The sequence below is a fragment of the Zonotrichia albicollis genome, chromosome 5, assembly GCF_047830755.1.
Source record: "Zonotrichia albicollis isolate bZonAlb1 chromosome 5, bZonAlb1.hap1, whole genome shotgun sequence".
Taxonomy (NCBI): domain Eukaryota; kingdom Metazoa; phylum Chordata; class Aves; order Passeriformes; family Passerellidae; genus Zonotrichia; species Zonotrichia albicollis.
Window position 1 is genome coordinate 56,279,015 of NC_133823.1, and position 23,392 is coordinate 56,302,406.

The 23,392-nt window shown below is 38.4% G+C and overlaps 1 protein-coding gene across 1 annotated transcript in view; it reads right to left on the reverse strand.

Annotated features, from left to right (window-relative positions):
• LDB2 (LIM domain binding 2) overlaps positions 1-22,193 on the reverse strand; it is a 367,729-nt gene extending 345,536 nt beyond the window's left edge. The window contains exons 1-2 of the mRNA XM_074541795.1: positions 22,178-22,193; positions 21,601-21,698 (exon numbers count right to left, since the gene is read on the reverse strand). Coding sequence (XP_074397896.1) covers positions 21,601-21,620 — 20 coding nt within the window. The 5' untranslated portion in view covers positions 21,621-21,698; positions 22,178-22,193. The remainder of the gene's footprint in view (positions 1-21,600; positions 21,699-22,177) is intronic.
• Positions 22,194-23,392: the final 1,199 nt, after the last annotated feature.

Sequence of the window (23,392 nt, forward strand, 5' to 3'; positions counted from 1 at the left end):
CTTACTAGACAAGAGAAAATCTCCACAAGTCATTCTTGTCTTACCTGCGGGAAAAGCTACTGCCAGAACCTCACTGGGATTAGACAGAAGGGAATCCAATCATTAGACACAGTCCATAATAAAGAGGACAGATGCTCACAGAACAACTAGGTTTTGACCACAGTTCCCATCAAAGTATCTATTTACCTGAAGGCAAATACTGAAGAATCCCAAAGAGTTTACAAGCATTTCTTATTTACAAGTGTCTTTTCACCACTCAAACACTCCATGTGTGTAGTAGAATAAATTGGCAGCACTCTCAGCTTGCACAGGGCAAGCACAGTGCCATCCACCTACACGTAGCAAGAGTGCATCAGAATATCTGTCGGATTTTTCAGATTTTGCAAGTTCCTCAGTAATTTCCTAATGAATGCTACAGAACTTGGAAAACTCAGCAAGCTCTCTCACACTTTTCTCAATGTTCAGTGTTATGCATCAAACACTTGGCCACAGGAGAAAACCCATTCAATGAACGAGGTATGAACTTCTACATGACAGCTTCTCCTGGCTGGTACAGGGAAGTACCCTGTCCAAGTACCCTGAGCCTTATAAGAGGCTACTTGCAAAGTTACACAGAAACTCTCAGTCAGACACACTGAACTCTAAAGAGCAGTGGCAGCACACTGAGCTGGTTTTCAGCCTCAACATATGGCACTGCAGAGTAGAATGAGGAAATACAGGCTAGTTTCCAACCACAGTGATAACAAAATCCATGGCCAGGAGAGAGGGCAGTTGTTTATTTTTTCAGCTTCAAAAGAAAGCCAAATCCACAAAACTCTCAGCATAGACAGGTGAGCTCTGCAAAGCAGCTGTTGTGGAAAGGGATAGGAAAAACTATCACATTTGTGCTTGTACTGTTGATGCAACCATACAAAAATCAGTCCCAGCTGTCCTGGCTAAAACAAGGAGGAAAAGGACATGAAGAGAACTGGATTAACAGTACTGAGGGAGATGGCCAGCACCCACAGCATGCAATTAATATCATCCTGGCAAGAAGAAAGAGCATCATCCCATTTCCTTTCAAATGCACTATGGCCACAGATAATTCACCTCTACCAAGAAGGAGCAAAATTTAATCTGGATGTCTGAACTGCATTGGTATTCCCACCATGAGATCTGCCCTAAAGTGGAACCATCCCAAATTAGTATGTTGCTGTCAGAAAAGGCAGACCACCCTTACAATACAGAACTTATTGAGAGAAATAATTTTTAAGTGATTTGAAATTGACATTTTGTACAATAATATTTTGATTTCATTGTGTTTTTTGTTTGGCAGTGGAGGGGGTTTAAGTAATAAATATTTTATTTGGCAAAACTAACTTTAAGATTAGAATTATCATCACTGATATTCTATCCTGGGAAGAGCATTCCCATTATAAATGGGGAATTTTCCAGGTATATTAGTTCTTTTGACCTGGTTGGATCAAATACAGCACTGTTTCTATTTCAGGTAGTTGATATTCTACAGAATAGCTTCACTGGAGTTCTGCATGTGAACAGTGTCACTGGGCAGTGGAAAACAGGCAAATACAAAACAGACCAACAAGTTATCATTTTGATTTTTCTAACACATTCCTTGTGTTTTCTGAGAACCTTTTACTCTGTTAGATAAAATTGGAGAAGATTTTTGAAGGATCCAATTTTGCTGGCAGTTACTCCTCAAACCAAATCAATAACTAACAATTTTTTATAGCAAAGCTCTTTCAATCTGAATGGCTGCAGTGCATGTGCATAAACTGCAGTAATGTTTATTGTATACCAAGATGGAAAAGCCAGACTTTAGATTGTGTAACTTTCCATAACACAGTTTTCCTGTGGGCTCTTCAGCTCAGCAAGCAGCCAAGGAAAGGGAGGGGGTGAATGCAGCAGATCTGTTTCTTTCCAGCTTCAGATGCAGATGAGGCCCCACCCAGCAAACCAAACCTTTGGCTGTCGTCCACAAGATCCTCCAGGCTAAGGAAAGAGGAGCCATGGAACAATATAGCAGCACAAGCCCTCCCCAGCCTTTCATTCTGGTGCTTGCTTTCTCACAGAAATAAACTGCCCTACATGGCAAACAGGGCTGTTGGGCTTGTGGTGCTCCATAACTGTAAAGTTGCCATGCAAACCTGGATTCTAACAGGATAGCTTTCCCCCTGTTCAATATGGCAGAAGCTACAGACTTTTCTTATCCATTCCTCACTGTGTCCATTGTTCTGGGCACACACAGGGTAGACTCTTCCACACAGACAGAAAAATATTCTCTTTCCAAACCTAATTCTCAGTCAAGCAACAGGAAGACTCTCTCACCTGAAATTCAAGTAATCAGAATTCCCTCAAATGACAAGTTTTTTACTGCAAGATCAATGTGAAATAATTTGGTAGAACATCACCATCTGGTGGATACACCCACTGACAATTTGGCTTAAATTTTTTCTTTATCTCCTTGGTAGTTCTTCAGTACACTGAAGAATATTACATCAAAGTTACAGAAAAAAATACATTCAGTCAATCCATTGGCAATCTGTAACTTCTTCTCAGGACAAGACAGAAGTCTGCAAAAAGGAAGAGGGGTGTGGAGAATTCCGATCTTCATATACCATTGTAGGTGGCAGATCTGTAAATAGAGGCCAGACAGGTGAGGCTACACAACTCTTCCAGGCTGCTGTGGAAAGATCCTAGCCTTTGTGAAAAATAGCATACACCTCCTCCAAAGTCAGAGAGAAAATAGTACTCTGTTACCAGTTGGTTAAACAGCACATTCCACACCAAAGCTGAGATTTCTTTTTCCTTTTACTCTCAGAACTGAGCAATTAGTCTCACTGTTGATAGAAATCGTCTGCTTTGCACAGTCCCTACTCCCCAGCATGTCAGCAAAGTGCAAGATGCCACCCTTTTCACAAGCTCTAACTGGATAGTGGAGAAAAAGGGGAGGAAGGGGAGAAAAAAGGTCTATACTGTCTATGAAGCAATTCTGTCAGCTGAAAATTGCCTTCCCTGCAAACACCATCTACCCTTAGACTTTGCATCTCCTATCACAGAATCACAGAATGGGTGAGGCTGGAAGGGACCACAGTGGATCATCTGGTCCAACCTCCCTGCTCAAGCAGAGCCGTGCCAGAGCACATGGCACAGAATTGCATTCAGATGACTCTTGAATGTCTTCAGTGTGGGAGATTCCACAACCTCCCTGAGCAACCTGCTCCAGTGTTTAGTCACCCACATAGTAAAGAAATTCTTAGTCATACTCAGGTGTAATTTCCTGGGCATCAGTCCCTGCACATTGCCTCTTGTCCTACTGCTTGGCACCATGGAGAGGAGCCTGGCTCCATCCTCCTGGCATTCTCCCTTCAGGTGCTGACAGACATCAATGAGCTCCCCTCTGAGTCATCTCCTCTTGAGGCTGAACAGGCCCAGCTCCTTCAACCTGTCCTCATAACAGAGATATTCCAGTCCTGGACCCAGGTCCCTCTCTGCAGAGCTGCCAGGTCAGCCCCTCAGCCTGTGCTGGTGCTCAGGGTGACTCTTCTCCAGGTACAGGCTCTGCATTTGCCTTCGTTGAATTTCAAATGGTTCTTGTCTGCCCATCTCTCTAACCTGTCTGAAACATGTTGCTGAATATGGTATTTTCTGTCTACTTTATTTTCCTGTTGTTATTTTGTTTTAACCAAAAGCCCTATCAAATGAAATGTATATATGTCTGTCTAGACAACTTTCACATAGGATTATAAAACTCAATGATGAATGATTGGTTTCTTTGGTCTGTTTCCCATTTGTAGGAACACTCATCCTACAGTGTCATGTAAGACCTGTAGAAATGGGCCTTGTGTGATCGTTCTCTCTGTCTAGGTGTTTTTCTGAATGTCAACCTGCAGCTTTCAGCCAAAACCTGAGAAAATGTAGTGGTCTCTGCATCCATTATATTGTGACAAGTTCCATTTCACTATGACGTCATTTGGGTTTTGCCTTCTTTTCTTTTATATGCTCTCTGTATTCTTCACAAATGCATTTGTAACTCTGTCAACTATTGTATTAGTGATTGTTTTCCCAGTACTTTTCCATGGCCTTTCACTAAGCAGAAAGACAAAACAAATCCAGAGCTCCAAGGGAACAAGGCCCTTACTCTATGTTGGTTCTCCCTGGGAACCAAGGCTGAGAACAACACTTTGAGATCCATTCTCATGGACAAAGTACAGCCAGTGCTGAAGGGGGGGCTCCAGAGAAGGGGCTTGACCTGCGGGGAATTGCATCATCACTTGTCCTCCTCATTGGTGCCTTTTATCAATTATGCTAATTTCCTAAAACGTATAAAAAATGTACTCACCTCTGGGGATGGTGGGCTTTTGTGGACACCTTTCCATAACTGCCTCAGAAGGCTTTCAAACAAAGATCCCCTTCTATATCACCTCCTTCCTAAAATTATCTCGAGTTTCATTTCCAGGTTGGGAAAAAGGCAATACTATGCTGATACATAAATAATGGGACTGAACTTCGACCATCAGGGAGACTTGCACAGCACAGAGACTGCAGAGTGTGGAGCTCAGACTACCAGAGACAAAAGTGCTCCAGCCACTGAAGAAAATCTTAGACAAGGTATTGTAAGACAATTAAGGCTAAATACTACACCTCATGGCCTCCCATTGCAAATTACCCCAATGCCTTTATACTCTATGTAACTTACACCCTTGTTTCACAAATCCTGTAGCCTGGCATGCTTAAGCACTACATTATACTGAAAACTGAGCAAAGAAAAAGCAAAAATCACATTGATTTCATTAGAAATGTATTTTGGGCAATTTGTATCATTAACGTTGCACAATATTAAAGCAGAATTAAGAGTAATGCAAGAAAATTCTTTGGATGAGATGTTACATAATGAAATAAAACCACACAGCTGCATCATACTGTGGTTGTCAGAAGTTTGTACCATAAAGTTTCCATGAAAGGCTCTGATGAGCAGTGACAAGGTGAAGTAAGGCTCTACAACCACTCAAATAAAACTTGAAACACTGACAAATAATGGATTTTAAAATAAGGATTTTCAGGCACTACCAGAAAAAAAAAAAAAAAAAAAAAACAACAACAACAACCACTAACAACCTTTTTTAAAAACCATAAAACAGTACCAAGAAATTGATAAAAACTAGCACAGAAAATCAAGAGTTAAAAACAAAACATTGATTCTTACTGAGTGTGTGGGAGGTCCCAGGGCAGGATATGACCTGAGAGACAAACCTGAATGCTGAAAGACTGCAAAGTCTCAAGAAGAATCAAAACACCTGAGCAGTGTTTGAAATAGCTGAAGTTTTATAATATATTTTAACAAAAGATCTTCTAAAGACAGCCAAAATGCATACACAGAAGATGACAGGAAAACAGGATCAACAGCAGATCAGAGATAAAGACACTGTCAATAAGTACTGTTTTTATTCATTGTTGTAGCAAGAGCCACTTTGAAAAAAAAAATTGTTTAAAAGCAATTAAACAATTTTACAGAAATAGTCTGGGATTTTGTGCAAAGCGAGAGAGACTCCACGCTTGCCTCATCTCCTAGAAGCATCCCATATTCTTAGATGTGACGTTGCCATGACAACCACAACTTGGTGACCTCGTTATTTCAACCTAATCCTGCTTTGAAATTATAGTTGCTCCACCCTTTTGCCTGGCTAGCCTGATAACATAATCATTGTAAATGAGGATGGAAAAACACAGCAGGATACCATTCCCCTAGTGACATGGGACTGGTCTCACCTTATCAGGGAAACAGAGCAACAATTAAACTGCCCAAATCTAAAAGCCCAAAAGTAGATTTTTATTTTGGTTGTTGTCGTTGTTTTGTTTGCTATTCTTTTTTGAAAAAAAAAATCTAATAGCTCATCAGTACAGGGATTTGGTTTGTAATGTGGGCTTTTCAGGAAATTCCTTTTAATTTAATTTAATGTCTTTATCAGGAAATTAAACAGTAATAAGGGGTAGTTCTTCTTAATTATTCATTTGTTTTGACTAACAGCTGAAGGAAGATTTAAGATATAGACGAAGAGTCAGGACAGAACTTGTTTAGCAAATCAGATTTGGGTTTTTAAGTTCAAGCTTGCCTTGCTCTATTTAAACTGGTTAAAGCAGTGACTACTAGAAAATCCCAGTTGCAGACATTGTGGAAATACTTGCTACTTAATACTTTACTTACTATTATACTATTACTTACTACTGTAATACTTTCTATGTTTGCTCACATGTCACAGGTACATTACTGCACTTATTGCACACATGGGCAACAACCATACCAGTGCTATAGCAGATCTAAAGAAAACACTTTCTTGGCTCCTTGGGGAGGTAATTCAGAGTTTTGTATGTACATAGGACATATGAAAGCTAGATGAGGAAGATGGAGAGGAAATAACTTTAAAAGAACATAAATTTGGAGCTGTTAGCATATGATCCAACAGAAGCTCCACAAATTTTAGTTCACAAAATCATTTTGGGGCTGTTCTTACATACCTGTGTATGTAAGAACATACATACCAGTTTCTGGTATGTTAAGACCAGAAACCTTCAGTTTCTGTCAGAGAAGTCTAATTTTCCTTTCTTGGTGTTTGTATATTTTAATCTGTATAGGGACACATTTTACCTTAGAGGTTATGATACAGCAAGAAACTTCTTGAAGGAACACCCTGTACAAGAGGCAACTAAATTTGTAAATAATGGTCATTATTAGAAGAAGATGTCAAAAAGGAAGAAGGACCAGCATTTTGACAGAGAAGTACTAAGAACTATTAGCTTGTTTGGTAGGGATACAAGACTTCTGTTATTATGGTTACTTTCAGAAGAGTAGGAAAGATTTCCTCAATCCTAAACTTATGTGCCTCTGCCAGCAAAGGGGCTGAGTCAGCCTCTGAGGATATGAACTCATGATTCTAGAAAGAAACTCTACATTTTAACATTTGGAGAGTTGTACCGCTAAATTGTTCTTTACAGCTTTCATGTCACAATAGAGAAGTTGGGTGATGCCCTCTAAAATCAATCACCAAGGAGTCCATGCACAAGCAAAAGTACCTATCAGGCACCCATGGATTCAGCGGCCAGCCAGGAAAACCTTTATCCAGAAAGTGCTTTATTAACAGTGTAATCACAAGGCTGAGGTAGCTGATGAAGTGGTAAGGCAAATAAAGTGATGATTTCTGGTAAGGCACAAAAAAATTTTTGAATCCTACTGCAGCAGTGCTTGGGGATAATTTTCCTGAAAAACTAATACAAAAATCCCAAAGCACTATAGCCATGCATTGCAGGTACAACATGATGAGCTGAAGGCTGAGCTCTTCTCTCTGTGCCTTGAAAACATCTTTCTTTTCAAGAGCATCTGCAACAGGCAGGGCTAAACCACCACTTGCCTCTGTTTGAAATCTTGCCACTCCCAGCACAGAAAATGAAACCACTGACACTTTACACAGTCACCTTCACATAGGATCAGCACAAGGTGTCTCAGGCACAGAAATTCAGCTTTCCTCCACAAACAAAAATACAAAAAACGGAAAGAGAAAGAAAAAACCCACCCAAAAAAACCCCACAAACAAAGAGAAAAAAGGGAGACACATCACCAAACACACCATTTCCTCCATGAAGGGACCCCTTAACATACCCTTGGCCTTCCTTCCCCTTCAAGTGAGGCACTTTGCTGCCAATATCTAACCATTAAATGATTAGAGGAGAAGAAATGTGAACATAATCATTAGACATTTTTTTCTTGAGTTGTTCAGCAGGGGTTATAAATCAGTCTCCATTAAAATATTTTTCTTAAGCTTTGTTGAATCCCAAGTGCAGAGAATAGACATGAGTAGGAGATGTTTTTACAGCACTGCAGCAAAGGAAGCAGGTTTTCCTTCACTAAAAGGCCAAAGTTCATTTTCTTAGAATAGCAGCATACATTCCAAAATGGTGCCTCACATTTACCAAGAGCTATCAGGGAACAAGTGAACAAGATTTATGTCCAGATTCAAATTTAGTTCTCCTACATACAATAGTAAAAGGCCAGACCATTCAATACTTAATCAGGTTTGGAGTCTGATTTTTCCAGCCTTGCTTGAGATCACCATATATCTTTTGTGCAGGCTGATTAATCCCTCTAACTACTGATTCTAACACATGAACAGGAATCTAGAAGCCCCAAATGAAATTCTAAGCAGGAAGTGTACTTCGACAATTGATTTTTGCATCTACAATCTGACTTATTAACCTATTACAACCTAGTTTGCTGTACTCGTTTCAGAAAAAGGAATATATTCTCCCTGTTACATTTCTGATCCTGGATTTGAGCAGCAGCTAAAATCATTCTGTATTCAAAACAGCTAACATACAGGGGGAAAAGAGTTGTGAACTCTTCCCTGTGCAGTTAAAAGGGGACTGCCTAGCAGACCTCTTGCTGAATTTGGAGGACACGACTCCTTACTGACCCTGCTATGGAATCCGTAGGTATGAGGTTTATAGGCAATACAAAAGTTGTTATGTAGAAATGTTTTTCTGCCTCGCACGAATTTAAAACTGAAATAAGAACAAAGCTCTGCCTCACTCCCAGTTCATTAGTGACACCTAGTGCCCAAAGACTAAAGGAACCGCTCTCCAGAGGAGCCCATTTGCACTGGCCTGGATTACGCTACAAAAACTGTAGGGTGTGGCAGGACAGAAACCAAATAAAAGACGACATTAGCTGTGGGGTGATTTAAACTCATACAGAAACACTATATCTCCTTTAAAGAACAATGCTCTTCAAATCAAAAAGAAAGGAAGGGATGTTTCCATAAGCAGGAAAGAAACAATTTGGACAAGTAGAATGCAATTATTGAGACCCAGGAAGGCTCTGGGACAGAGCATTCCGACACATGAACGATATCCACAGTACAGGAAACAATCCATTGCCCTAAAAATCTAATTTTTATATCTCATTCGGAAAGGATAACTACCAGAAGAGAGTGCAACTTCTCCTTATTATGGTCCAAGTTCTTGTTGATACAGAAAAGTCTCACCAACGCAGCTGTAGTGCAATATGTTATTCCACTAAACCTACACTGTGGTGGTGTTCACAGGGGTCCCAGGAAGAGGCAAGAGATGAGGATCTGACTCCATGTTTCAGAAGGCTTGATTTATTGTTTTATGATATATATTATATTAAAACTACATTAAAAGAGTAGAAGAAAGGATTTCATCAGAAGGCTAGCAAGCAGGAAGAAAGAATGGAATGATAACAAAAGCTTGTGTCTCTCAGACAGTCCAAGACAGCTGGACTGTGATTGGCCATTAATTAGAAACAACCACATGAGACCAATCACAGATGCACCTGCTGCATTCCACAGCAGCAGATAACCATTGTTTACATTTTGCTCGTGAGGCCTTTCAGCTTCTCAGGAGAAAAAAAACCTAGCAAAAGGATTTTTCATGAAATGTGACACTAACCCAAGTAGATCTCTCTCTATATCAGGCCATACTAGTATAATAAAATTCACTCAGTTACTGATCATTACCTGGATCAATGACTTGTGGTTGCAGAGCAATGCTGAAAAGACCACAGTTTCTTCAAAAGGCTTGTCCTGTATTGTTATACATTTTATATTATATGGCTTGGGAAGTCCTATGGATATGTTCCCCATTTTGGTGGCTGGCCCCAGCCTCTAAGTCACCTTTACTTTGTGCCATGCTGTCCACATGGTGGATACCCATGTGATGGAAACACAGAAGCTGCAGCAATGCTTATCACTCTTATGGAAACAGGCTTTGCTCCTCATGGAAAGGATGCGACTTTCTGCATGAAAATCACTTTTTTTCCCCCCAGTTTTTCACTAGGTTTAAGATTTGTAAAACTCTCTGCACTGCACTTAAAATAGAAAAAGTTTAAAAGATGCCCAAGAATAATGTTAGGAGACATTCCAAAGGAACAGATTAGTCAAAAAATTGAAAAAAATTGAGTTTAAGGAAGAAAAACCTGGGCAAACTCCAAAGCAGAAGAGATTAGTAGAAAATGCACACTCTAGATCAAAAGAGAAATGTACAGTTCAAAAGTGTACCTTTAGGAGCCAATACCTTATGCAATATATATCACACCATACTTATAGTGGAAGAAATATTTTTTTAGTCTTATAGGAACAAGTGGAAATTGAAGCCTTCATCAGTCTCCTTTATCTTCACTTTGTGCTCATTTCTCAGAAAAAGTGACTCCAAGTTGCAACACAGTAGAGATGCAGGCTTGTAATGTCCAAACTGGAGGAACCATGCAAAGATGTTGCACAAAACAGTTAAAATCACAGATGACTAAAGCAGATGAAAAAGAACTTGGGTGAAAGGAGACACATCCACAGCCAGCAGCAAAGACATCATGAACCACACAGCCAGAAAACCTATACAGATTCTGGGAGTTTTCAAGACAGATACACTAGAAAAAATGTTCAGAAACACAAAAGAATGCTGCAGAAATTTAAAGAGTTCTTTAAATTTCTGAGATAAGGAGTAGTGGGGACTGATGACAGAGAAGGTTTAAGAATTTTGTGTTACCAAAAGAGGACAGCTGCAGCCTTGACCAATTAAGAAAAAAACCACAACAACCCACACAATGACTGGCAGTGTCAGAAATACATGTCTTGTTACAAAAATAATCTGCTCACTGCAAACAATTTGCCCCATATCCCCTTAAAATTCATTTCTGCTCCTATCTGTACCAGAACCTAGTACAAGATCCCCTCAAAGAAGGAGGAAAAAATTCCAGCAGAGACCAATTGATTATCCCAATCTAATAGCCCTGGAAAAGTCCTCAAAACAAGCACAAAGATCAGAGAAAGGGAAAGGCCCCATGTTTCACTCATTATGTCTTTTTCACACTGCCTGCAAGATAACTAGAGACTCGCCAGTTACCTTGGCCTGTTTTGTACAGAACATAGGTAAGTTTGAAGAGGAATAAAAGTTTTTGTTGATTCAGTCTGCTAGCAAGACAGTGGTTACTTTTAAATGGAGAAGCAGCATAGGCTTCTGAACTGAGGAAAACTGCTCTCAGTGTGGCTGGTCTCTGACAAGCAGCTTTCACCCTGGCCCTCAGTCTCTGTACTATAGCTAAGAGATCCATGGGAAGTGAAATATAGCCATTGTTTGACCTTTATGAAATTTCTAGGAGTCAGAATCACTACTGGAAAACCTTCAGGGGTCCACAAAAGAAAAAACCTTATTATGGTCCAAGTTCTTGTTGTCATTGCCTTAAATTGGCAGGTCTTTAGTTTTATTCCTGCCTTAAATGTTGGCTGGCTGTGACCTTACAGAAAGTTCACTGGGATATGTTTGAGATTAAAATGATCAGCTCTATATTGTAATATCTCCTATTTATACCTTAAGTTGAAGTGAACTTAACTGTATCTTGCTTTAAGATTTGCAGCTTTCTTCATGTGGTATCTTTATAAATAGTGAAAGAATTGTCAATATCTATTCACAGCATAATTATGTATTTGCTAATTGCCCTAGATTACATCTGAAGTGAGGTGATCACATACTTGTTAGCTCCAATTACAGAAAAATCATTCATCAGAGCTTTCTAGTACAGAATAGGTATAGTAGGTATTAAATAGATGTTTGGCTTATTGCTGTACAACTCCTATTATATCAGTGTGTGTACCTTAAATATCCATAGCCTCTGTATTTTTCAGTTTTGTGATCTGAACTGCTGAATTGCAAAAAAACCCCAGGTGATCATGCACTAGGGTGATGAGGGAGAGAGATTATCTTGATGTTTCATAAAATGATATGTACACAGTTCAATAAGAAAGCCCTTTACCTTCTGTGTAAAAATTCAGCTTTTCCCCAAATGAAACAGAACATTAAGATTCAAGAACATAACCTTGTAATCAGATCTATTATTTCTTTGCATCAACCCTTAGATTCTTTCCTGTGTGTCTTTTTGCCTAATGATCTTATCATTAAGTTCAACAAAATTGAGTGTAATGTACTGAAAATACACTCAGCTGATATTGAACTTGTTGATGAGGAGTGTAGGCCTGTTAAAATTGACAAAACTGACAAGTTCTCTGTTCCCCCTTACTTTATTGCTCTTTAGTTCAACATGAAGCTTTGCAAGCAAAAAACCTTTATTGCTTGCTGGCTGAAAAGAAAGGTCATACTCAGGAATACATTTCATTAGTCACGATTCAGACTCTTTTATCAGTTTTCCTCTTTGATGTAAATTCCAATTTGTTAATGATGTGTTGGTACAAAGGCAAAAATAGAAATATTTCATAGAGTTCTAGAGACTATCACTGACAAACTAAGGTCATAATTCTATTTCTGTATCAGGGAGGTGATATTTTCTTAAAAATATTTTCTTGGAGATACAGGAGCAGCAAAGACATCAGCAAAAAATTATGCTTAGATTTTAGTGGTGCAATCACTACCAGGCTGAGTGCTAAATGCAGAGGTTGCTGCCCAGACTGTTTGTGCTGAAAAACCACTGAAAGATCTAGTTCACCACATGACCCAAACCAGCTGCACTAATGCATCAGAGGGTAGACATGCGGAACTGTGAGCAAAAAGCCAGGAAGAAGAAAGTACATTGTCTAAAAACAGAATTTCAAGACCATATTTCTAAGCAGCAAAATTTTACCAAGAAAGTCTGTGCTAACTTTAATTCTTGTGACCACCTCAACTCTTTATGGAACTAGACTGAGAGCCACACCTATCCACAAAGATATTGGGCAATCTGGTTCAACAAATAGGCATGTAAGTTGCCATAAAAGCACAAGCAAGGGAGGTAAATTAGTGCAGAAATGACTATATAGATCAATGGAAAGAAGTGTTCAAAACAATACAGTAACTAACAGAACTGCCAAAATTATTCTGCCCTTCTTGATGCTGTCTGTTTCCAGGGCCAAATCAAGTTATAGCCAACACTGTCTGCGCCAACCCTCAGAAAAAAATTTGAAAGCACTTCACTCATTTTAAAAAAGTCTTAAATATTAATTATCCAATAAATATGCCAGAAAATACAATATAACTAATGCATAAACATCTACACATTAATTTAGGTTCCTAGTTCAAAATAACTGAAGCTTTGCCATTACATATTACACAGGTCAAAAGAATATTTTACCAATGACAAAACAAAGAACCTCAAAATGAACAAAGTTGCTTCATACATTGTCATTATCATGGAAATATGAAATCCTATTCATGTACTCTTTTTAATATCTGATTCCCCTCAGCCCTTTTCCAGTCCAGCCAGAGCCAGGACTGTCTAACTTTATCTCCCAACTAGAATCCTTGCACTTGCTCTAAAAGGAGTCACAGATGGATTCTTCACTCAAAGTCATCAGTATAATGCATATTAAAATCTTCAAGAGAGAAGTACTGTATCAGCCAAAAGTTTTATTTAGGAGTACCTTTCCAGCCCCACTCCAACATGATCTCAAGGCCTGATGGATTGATTCTGCCCAGCTTCAAATGGGGACTTTCATGACTGGCACTAATACTTCTATCTGACAAAATCTGAATATTTAATATATCCTTACAGAAAAGCAGGGTACCAAGATATCAGATAATTTGGGATTTTCTCACAGATCTTCCCTTAGCATTGACACAGTCTTCGATTTTGTAGGGGGAAAAGAAGAATTATCAGAAATTTTCAGATCTTTAGAATCACTTACCATGTACCTCAGTGAATCCTGGCTAGATCCTGTGAATTGCAGTGACACCACCACTTTTGAGCAAACTACACTACACCTGTAAATCCACCAGAAAGGTTTCAGAATGAACTGCTACCAGCTTTCCAGCCACTCTGCTTTCCACAGAATTAAACCAAAGCACCTGAGCCTAGTTAACCACTGACAAACAAACCTTGAACAAGGTCTAAGTTTCTGCTTTCCATTAATATCATTTGTAAGTAGTATTTTTGCCTGCAGGAAACGTTACAAAGTTGCCTCCATTGTCAAATTAGGAACTACTTCTGCATTTAATTAAAATTGTTTCACATGACCGAAGTGTAGTCGGATGAGGTGTAGTCATGCTGTCTACAGATACCCAAAAATGAGTGAACTTTTTCCTCCTCTGCTTGCTTTGCAAGGTAAAGGCATCTCCTTCCAGCTGTGCTTCAGACTGATGTAATCCATTCCTCTTTCTCCAAAAACAGTTTACAACAAGCTACCCTTCTCCACTCAAAACTTCAGCTTCTGCAGGTCCTCTCCTCAATAAATCTCATGTGCAGCAAAAGGTACTCGTGCTTCTCACATCTGCTGTGGTCTTGGATATGTTTGGATTAATAAAAGCTCTGATTCTATGGATAACAGTTAATTATATCACTATGATCCACTCAAGTAGCTGAGAAAAGAGGGAGTTCTCTGGCTTGCAACCCTCAGATGTAAATACTTCCAGATCAAGCATAAATTTGGCTCCTGATCCTACACTTTGTTCTGATTTTTGGAGAGTAGGACACCTGATGAACTCCAAAATGTAGATTTTTGTATGTCTGCTTCTACTACTGTTTTAGTCCTACTTCATTCCCCAAGTACTTTAGACAAATTCTAGTTCTTGTGATTTTCATAAATCATGTCCATCCAAACTACAATCAAGTACATTGAGAGAAATAGGTGATTAAAAAATAGAGAAAACAGAAATAAAAGTATTAAAGAGCAAAGGCAGATGAAAAACTGAAATTAATACCTTATTTTTCAAAGTACTACAGTATTTTTCATTTAAATTGTTGTTTTCTCTTCTTGTACATTTTTCAATTCCCCTTTCAAGTGAAAGTATAATGAAAAAAGATTTGTTGCAGAGAAGTATACCCACAATAACACTACATTTAATTTTATTCTGCTTGCTTTGCTAAAACTTTTTGTATTCTTAAGTCTTTTCTTCTTTTTGACAGCTGAGGGAAGGGGAGACACTGACACACACAAAAAGGGAAGTCCTCCTTGTGCTATTTGTACACTATGGAACATAAGTGCCTCCTAACACTGCAGCTGTGTGGCTGACAAGCAATATAATTGTTTAATGCAATTTAGTCAAGAACATCTAAAGAAGGAAAAACCTAACTTTGGAAAAATCAGAGAGAGATTCCTGCTTTGCTCATTCAGGTTTAAAGAAAAGTGCTTTATATGGCTGAATGACTGCCTTGGCACTGTATACCCCTTTCCAAGTCCTGAATTTCATGCCTTTTTTTCTTTCTAAAGCTAATTTCAATTTTGGACAGCATCCACCTAGAGTTACTTGTATGTTTTTTATTTCTTCTTTGACTACAGAACTTAAACAAACAGGTTTGGCTGGGTGGATTTAATCAGAAACAGATAAAGAGTTTTGAAAATGAAAAGTAAGTACGCTAAATGCACCAAAGTCAGCTTTCATTCATTTACTCTTCCTTTATTTCTGTTATTAGATAGTTTAATGCTCAGGTTTCTCAAAGACCTGAAGTAAAATGAAATAATGAGCATCAAAGATATTGAACTTACGTATCAAATTTTTTCCAGAAATCTTATATTAAAAGCGAGTCAAACGGAGTTTGTTGTCTGTAGCTAATGAACTAGATAAAGTTGAAAATGAGTCCAGGGTAAATTGGAGATAAGTAAAGTATCAGACTTCAAGAACAGGAGCTTGATAGCTCTGGTATTATCTAAGGGTCTTTTAATGCCCTAAATTGTTCTTTGCTCTTTACTACACAAGACAAGACTGATTTATTACAACAGTGTTAACACCACTTTAGAATTTCAATTTATTGCAATAGAACAAGGTAAGTTGTTTGAAAAAAATTGAACTCTGTCTGCAGACAAAAACCTTGGGATCTTTCAATTTGATATTGGGGTCCCCTAGTTTCTAAAATCCTGAGTTCTTGGTTTTACCATTGAAATAAAACTCCTTGACCAGACTCAACTGACATGAAAAGCAGGATTAGGTCTGCAATAAAAATGACTTACGAATTCAATAAGTCCATGTCCCGTGTTGACTATATGATGCTTTTATCCCCAGTCATCTCATTCTGTTTATGTTGAATAATAAGCTTTGCACCTTTAAGAGTGTCCCAGAAAGTGAAGGGGGGGAAGAGAAGAAGCGGCAGGTTTTTTTCAGACACTGTACTCCTCCTCCAAATTCCTCCTCCTGGACTGTGCTATGGATGGACAGACAGCAGGACAGAGCTATTTTGTGCTTTTAGTTAGTGTTAGCTAGCTGAGGCAAAGTTCCCTGGACTTTTGGGGTTTTTTTCCTTTTCTTTGGACCTCTTGAAACCTACTCTGGACTGAACACCCAGGGGAGCTCTCACAGCTGCACCTGTGGCCTGCCAGGCCTGGCCTGTGACATTTCCAGCACTAGAGGGACTGACCAGGGACTGAGTGAGCTGAGCTGCAACCCAGGGATGGACTTTCTCAGTTTGTCATCTCTTTTAGAGAGGCAAGGGATTTTATTGTTTGATATTGTGTTGGTTTTATTGTTTAATAAACAGGTTTTTTCCACCTTTCTCCAAGGAGGTATTTTTCTCCCCGACCAGTTGGGGGGAGGAGGCGATTTGGATCTGTTTTCCCACTGGAGCTCCTGTGGGGAATTCTTCCCCACATTTGCTCTAAACCTGGACAGTCCATCTCAGTAAAACAACTCAGTCATGTAAAAATTAAGGACATGTTATACTTCTGAATAGTTGTCTTATACATCAAGAGTTCTATTATAATTATAGTGCAAGGATTTCATATCGCCAGAGCTTCATAGCTCCTCGATATTTCTCACTTGCAGTTCCTCTAAGCACTGACTGTTCCTGGTCCTCACAGTAGTCATCTCACTCCTCCAACTCCCACCAACCCATTCTTTTATACCACTGTTCTTATTGGCTACAGGTGTGGCCTGTTAAGATCAGCCCTGCTCCCAATCTTTAGTAATTGGTTCAGCTGCAACTCTTTAGGGGATAAGATTACATTCTATACCACCTTTGTTTACCCTACACCGAATATGTGCAATAAACAAGCATATACAGCTTTCCATTTTGGGGGTCCTTATTTAAATATACCTGTGCCTAAAACAGGTCATTAAGTGTGTTAGAAATTGAAGCCTCATTGAATTCCCAGCTTTGCCATTGTCAATTGGCACTCTACTGTTGACTTTTGTAGAATCAGGATTTCATCCAAGACACTACAATCTAAAACAAGTTCTGAGAAGTTTCAGCTGCTGTATTTATCAAAAGAGGGGTTTATCTTGAAATTATAAAAAGTGAGATTATACCATTTACATTCTTTTTCACTGCTAATAACTTTTATTATTGTGCATATATATAACCATTGAATCAAACAAGAATTATAGAAGTAGAGACTCCAGGCTTGCAGACTGTCATACATTTGTATAATACTCAAAGTTCACATTAGGTTCATTAGAAAAGTAGACAGAAAGAAAATAAAAAGTAACAAACTCTTCTGTTCTTTCTAGTGTGCTTAGAACAAAGGAATAACTTCCTCTCCATCATCCAAATAGGAACCACCAAATAAGAGTAAATAGCCTCCAACAATTTTCCAAGAGCCAAAAGCATCAATTATTCCACAAACAGATGTCTAATCCTTCTTCTCTACTTGTAACAATTTCTACAATACAGTTATGAGTTAGTCAAACAAAATAGACACAACAATACAAAACCTCAGGCATAGCATGGAAATGGAAAGGAGAATGTAGAATAACTAGTGAATATATTATAGTAGAGCCTTTGCATCCAAAGACTTGCCTATATTTCACCCACATCCCTGCAGAGATATCAGTATGTGTAATGGAATATATTATCTTTCCTTATAAACCTTTCCTATGGTAGTCAATATTGAACAGAAATTGTCCCTTTATAAAATGGTAGAAGGACTTCAGAAAACATACTAACTGAAATATCTGCATGCTATATGAACTGTCCCCTAAACCAGAGAGGAGAAAATCAAGGTACAGCTGGAGAGTTCAGTTTCAGTAAAGAAGTCATAGCTCAAATACTGAGTGTAACAGAAATTCTCAGACCAATCACAAAAATATCAGCTGATACAACTATCAGGATGTCTCAGATTGCTGGATTGTAATTTTCACATATCAAAAAAAGGAGAGGCAAAGACAACAGATAACCAGCAGTTAATAGACTGTCCTTTACTTCCTCTTTGTCTTAGTTTACAGGAATTCTTACAGTAAAATTACTATAAAAGAAATCCCATTATCCTGAACAGATATGCCTATAGTGTTTTGTGTAGTATGGGGCACAGCACATCTCTCATTACTGACTACTGAAATAGCCAGTGATTTCTTCTTTTTGTATCAGTTCTCAGCATATTTTTACTGATTTATGTGTTAAGTCAAAACTTTTCCAATCTTCCCTCAGAAATATTTTGTGGATAAGTATTGATGTCCATGTTTCCCTTTACACTGTCACACACAAATGAACATTTAACAGTTCACATACAGATGTTTATTTTGCTCAGCCATCTGTTCCATCTGAAACAAAAGAGATCACAGAAAATGAACTCCCACTGTAACTCTCCTTCTGAATGCATAAACAACAGGATTCTCAACAAAAAGTCTATTGGTTTTCACAGTGTGTTGGGAAAGATTGCACTTTATGGATGACTCAGGAAGTCAGATCCCTGTTCTGAATAATGTGGAATATTGGTAAGATAATAATGGAAAAATGATGAGTGATCATTTTTGATCAAGCTATGAGCGATAGCATAGAGATCACTCTACAATTTTTACTTGAAAGATGGTGTTCTGTGGTTTTGGTTTTTTTTTTCTTGATAGTCATAGGGGTTTGTTTTTTTTCTTTTCAGACAAACCCAAAACTGAGAACTGGATTGGGCATAAGCAGATGCAGTGAAGGGCAATAAATCTGTTTCTCTGAGAGGAACAGATTTAATGAGAGACTTGAAGAGGGAATGTGGTGGGCAGTGCCAAAATATAAGAGTCTGTTTTCAACTGCAGGGATGAGTTGGCCCATAAAGACTGGGTCACAAAGCAGCGGTCAGGTAAGAGGTACATGTAGAGGGGGCATGAAATGGGAATAATAAAGTTTGTAAGAGGTATACACAATAGTATGCAAAACAATAACAAAAAAGAATTCTAATTTGGGAAAGCCATTAAGAAGTATTTGCATTTGAGTCAACAAGAGGAAAGGGAGAGAACCATAAGAGAGTAAAGTTTGTAGTGAAATCTGATAACTAAAATGAAAGTTCAGTTACTTAGTGTGACGGGAAGACAGTAGAGGAAAGGGAAAAGAAAATACAGCTGCTAAAGTATTGTCAGAGAACTGCTTCTCATGAATATGGAGAGATTTTGTCCACCTGGAAATAGTTCTTATCCATTCCTGCCTCCTGATCATATATCTGCATGGAAATTGTACCTTTATTTGTTTCCTGGCCTCAGCTGTCCAAGGCTGTTCCAAACTTTGGTCCTGAAAGTTTTCGAATGCCCTCAACCTAAAAACTGGGCAGGTATAAATAGCTAACCTGGGGTATGATCTGACCCCCAAATAAATGAACATTAAGCAGATTCAAATCTCACTGAAGAACAAAACAGTAACACCTTGAGCCAAGCAGGTTCACTGTAACTACTGGCCCTGTTTACAGTGACCTATATCAAGTCAAATTTCTTCACACCAGCCCAGTTCTCACTACAGGTTTCACTTGGGTCTTAGCACATTAGCTCATGCACTCCTGCATTGCAATGGGTATAGCTGTACCATAATACCTGACTTCAGGATGAAAATTTTCCATATTTTTATACTCTCTGAAAATAAACAACCTGACAAAGCGTGAAATTTCGTATAATTGAGCCAATAAAACTCATGTCCTGATACCTGCAGTCAGACTTTAAACCAGAATTGTACATGGGGACTAAAACCCAGGCCTAGAAGAAATCAAGTAATGCAACCTTGCCTCCTATTTAACAAGTTAAGAAAACTAAAGCAAACAAAATCCCAGCAATGACAACACTTAAACCTGCAGTTTCTGTGGAGGTATTCCTACATTAAGTTTCCAAATATGAATATCTACCTGCCACAACAGCCTACCTGATGTCCCTGTGTATTAAGTGGCAAGTAGTCACTAAATGAGGTAATTTTTTTGTTTCTTTTTTATTTCTCAAGGGACACTGTCTGGCATTACAGCAGTAATTATTTTTTTATGAGAAATTATGATTTTGAAAAATATATCCATAAAATATTTGCACAATAAAGCAAAGAATAAAACCACTTTATCTGTAATATTACATTTGAAAAATATTTTGGCATATTTGATGCACACACAAGTTTGGAAAGTAAAAGTTGACACTAATAAGGTAATAATTTATGAATCTGTTTTAAATTCCCACATATACAGCCATTTAGAATTACATTTCTAGATACCCAAAGAAGCACTAGCCAAAGATGATCAGACCCAGGAAGCAGTTCAGTGATGCTGCTTGGGTATAAACCTACAAAAGCTGACTCATCTTGTGTTGACACAGCAGCTGTAGCTGAGTTAGCCCAAGAGGGTTAAGCCACACCAGACTGCAGTAGGAATTGCAATACAGCACCTCGTTAATGTCTGCCTCATAAGCCCATGCACTGCCCTGCCCAGCCCTACACAGAAAAACAGAAACAGCCAAGACAAAGAAGGAGCTTTTGAATACCTTAGATTTTATATTTAGTCCTATTGCTTGTGGCTAAGTTTTCTATCTGACCTCCTGCACTATAGAAAGTGTTTGTCTTTAACATGTGAAGCTTTCCGTTTTTAGAATGGCCATGTTTTACCACAGTGAACAAGGTTTTATGGAGCAACACCAGTGAATGGGACACCCAAGCCAAAGCAACTCAGATTCATTCAAGTTCATGTTAAAGGGAAACTGCAGCACCTCTCCTCTAGTCCATTTATTAGGTCACATTACTGATGATGTGCTTTTTCTGATGAGGTCTTAGGCATGAAATGATAATGTTACACCACATATCCAAAGCAAAAAGAATAGACACTCTTAAACAGGAGAAAAGATACATCCACAGCTGCTTTTACTGGGTGCTGGTCTTGATATAGTCTATAACACCTGATCTCATGGCATAGAAAGACTCAAATAATTGAGCTTCATATCACCCTTGCTGATTCCCTTATTCGTGTACTTCAACATCTTAGACATTAATCACTAGGAGTTTACACACAGATTAGTCAGAACCACCCTTATTTTAGAAACACTTGTTCAGTCACTGCCATCTTGCTTTCAGTTTGTTTCATTCAAAATAAAGCCACTCTCACTGCTAGCTTTGATTTGATATACAACCCTTTTAGACTCATTTCTGTTGTTCTTGATGCATTCTGTACTAGTCTCTACCTGGATATAAGCACACAAATTAATGCTGATGCTGTTCTCCGTACAGTGACAGCATTAATAGAGCACTGTTTTGTTGTCCACAATAAGCTCCCTCTTGTGCCTCTGGTGTTGTGTAATTAGGCCCCTTCAGACACACACAGAGTTTGGTTACTGTGGTTCATCATCTTATAATTCATTACTCTAAATAGCTTCATTTTCACTCTTTTTTTTTCCCCTTTTCCTTTTTTTGCTGTTAAATTGAAAAACAAAAACAGGTAATGAAAGTAAAAACGAATTACTCACCCTTCATCTCGATCTAACATAATGTTTATGGGCAGCAGGGAGAGCAGGAAGATGTTCTTGTGAAGAGAGGAACTTGAACAGCTTTATAGGACAACAACCTAGGAAGAAATGACAAGCCAATACCCACATTTACTGTTTGTAAATCTGAGCATTGATTCTGCTTTCACAAGTGGCTTTCATCAAATGCAAATCAGAAGCCTGGCATCTGCTTGAGTAACCAGGCAGCCCTGTCCCCCTTTCAAGAGAACAAAAGCCATACAATCAAAGGATTTGAAGAGGATGGCAAACTTATTGTAAGCTAGAAAAGGTTAAAAGTCTGCCAGGGCTTGAATATACCTCTCAGAACTCCCAAGTATGGAAGCACTTCTGCCCTTTATGTTTTTTCCCTGTGAAATGTTTCTGTATATTTGAAATATGATAAAAAGTGACCAAACAGAAGAGAGACAAACTAGTCATGTTTCTTACTTCCCAACTGATTTTAAAGCTCCAGAAAGCAAACTCATACAGTTTTATTTATCCTCAAATTCCAAAAATCCAGTTCTGATCAACAACAGTCTGGCTGTTGTACAGGACCTACCTGTGCTCCCCTGAACAAGTGACAGATCTTCTTCTGTACAGATGGGTAACAACAGGAATTCAGTCCAGACATGCTTATTCCTCTCTCAGAAATCTTCACTAACAGTGGCACACCCTGGAAAATGGCTGAATAACATCTGGGTAGAGAAAAACATATTTTTAGTAATATTTTTATTTTAAATTAATATTTAATGATATATAACCCTTTCAGATACCTTGCTGTTGTTCTGCTTTGCATTAACTGAAATTTCACTACTTCTACTTGTTCAGTCAAAAGCAAACTTTCCCAGCAACAAAGAAAACCAGGTTACTGTTTCTACTGAAAATCTCTGAAAAATGTCTAATATTTCATATGTATATTCATTGTGAAAATAAAGCCTTATACTGTATGAAAGCAGCATAAGACGGAATTTTTAAAAAATATTTTAAGACATAATGAATTCATCAGAGTGTGTCTAATTGTCTCATTTCTCATTCACAAAACTTATCCCAATGATTGTGAAGTTAGAAACCAACATTCAAAGATTTGTAATAAGCCTTAAGTGTCAGTTTGGTAAATTTTCATCTTTTTATTTAGTGATCGATTCTAGATTCCAAAACAGAATGTCATTTCACACACAAATTTTAGCTTTATATGAACAGGATTTGTCAATGCTATTAATGACTAGATGGATAATAATTCACTCTGAGTAATGTCTGAAGGACCCTGCCACTGTGAGGCTTCGTTGTAATTATAAGCAGTTTAATTTAAAACAGATCTTGGTTCTAATGTTCTGAATGATCTAACAGAGCAACCTGTGCTTTCTTCTGAAGGAATCATAACTCTCTCAGGTGTTTAGAGACAACTATGAAGCCAAGTTTGGCAATTCACTAAGGCAAAATCAGAACAAAAGAACAGCAATAGGAAGGACGTTTACGTTTGGGTTTTTAATATGCAGTAGGAACTAGATAGATCAGATTATGAAACTCAGTGTCACAACGTGGTATCCACATGCCCTCTGAACAGAGAGAAGCTGTGGGAGAAGGAGAGAAAAGAATTATCAAAACAATTCTTATCTCATTTGCTGCTCCTGTGTTTGTGCCCATGTGGAATGTGTTCTGGAGATTGTTTACCTGAGGTGATTGCTTGACTGGAATCTGGTGATGGTGTTTTGGATTCACTGACCAATTGGATCCACTTGTGTGTGTGGGGACTCTCGGGCAGAAAGTCATGGGT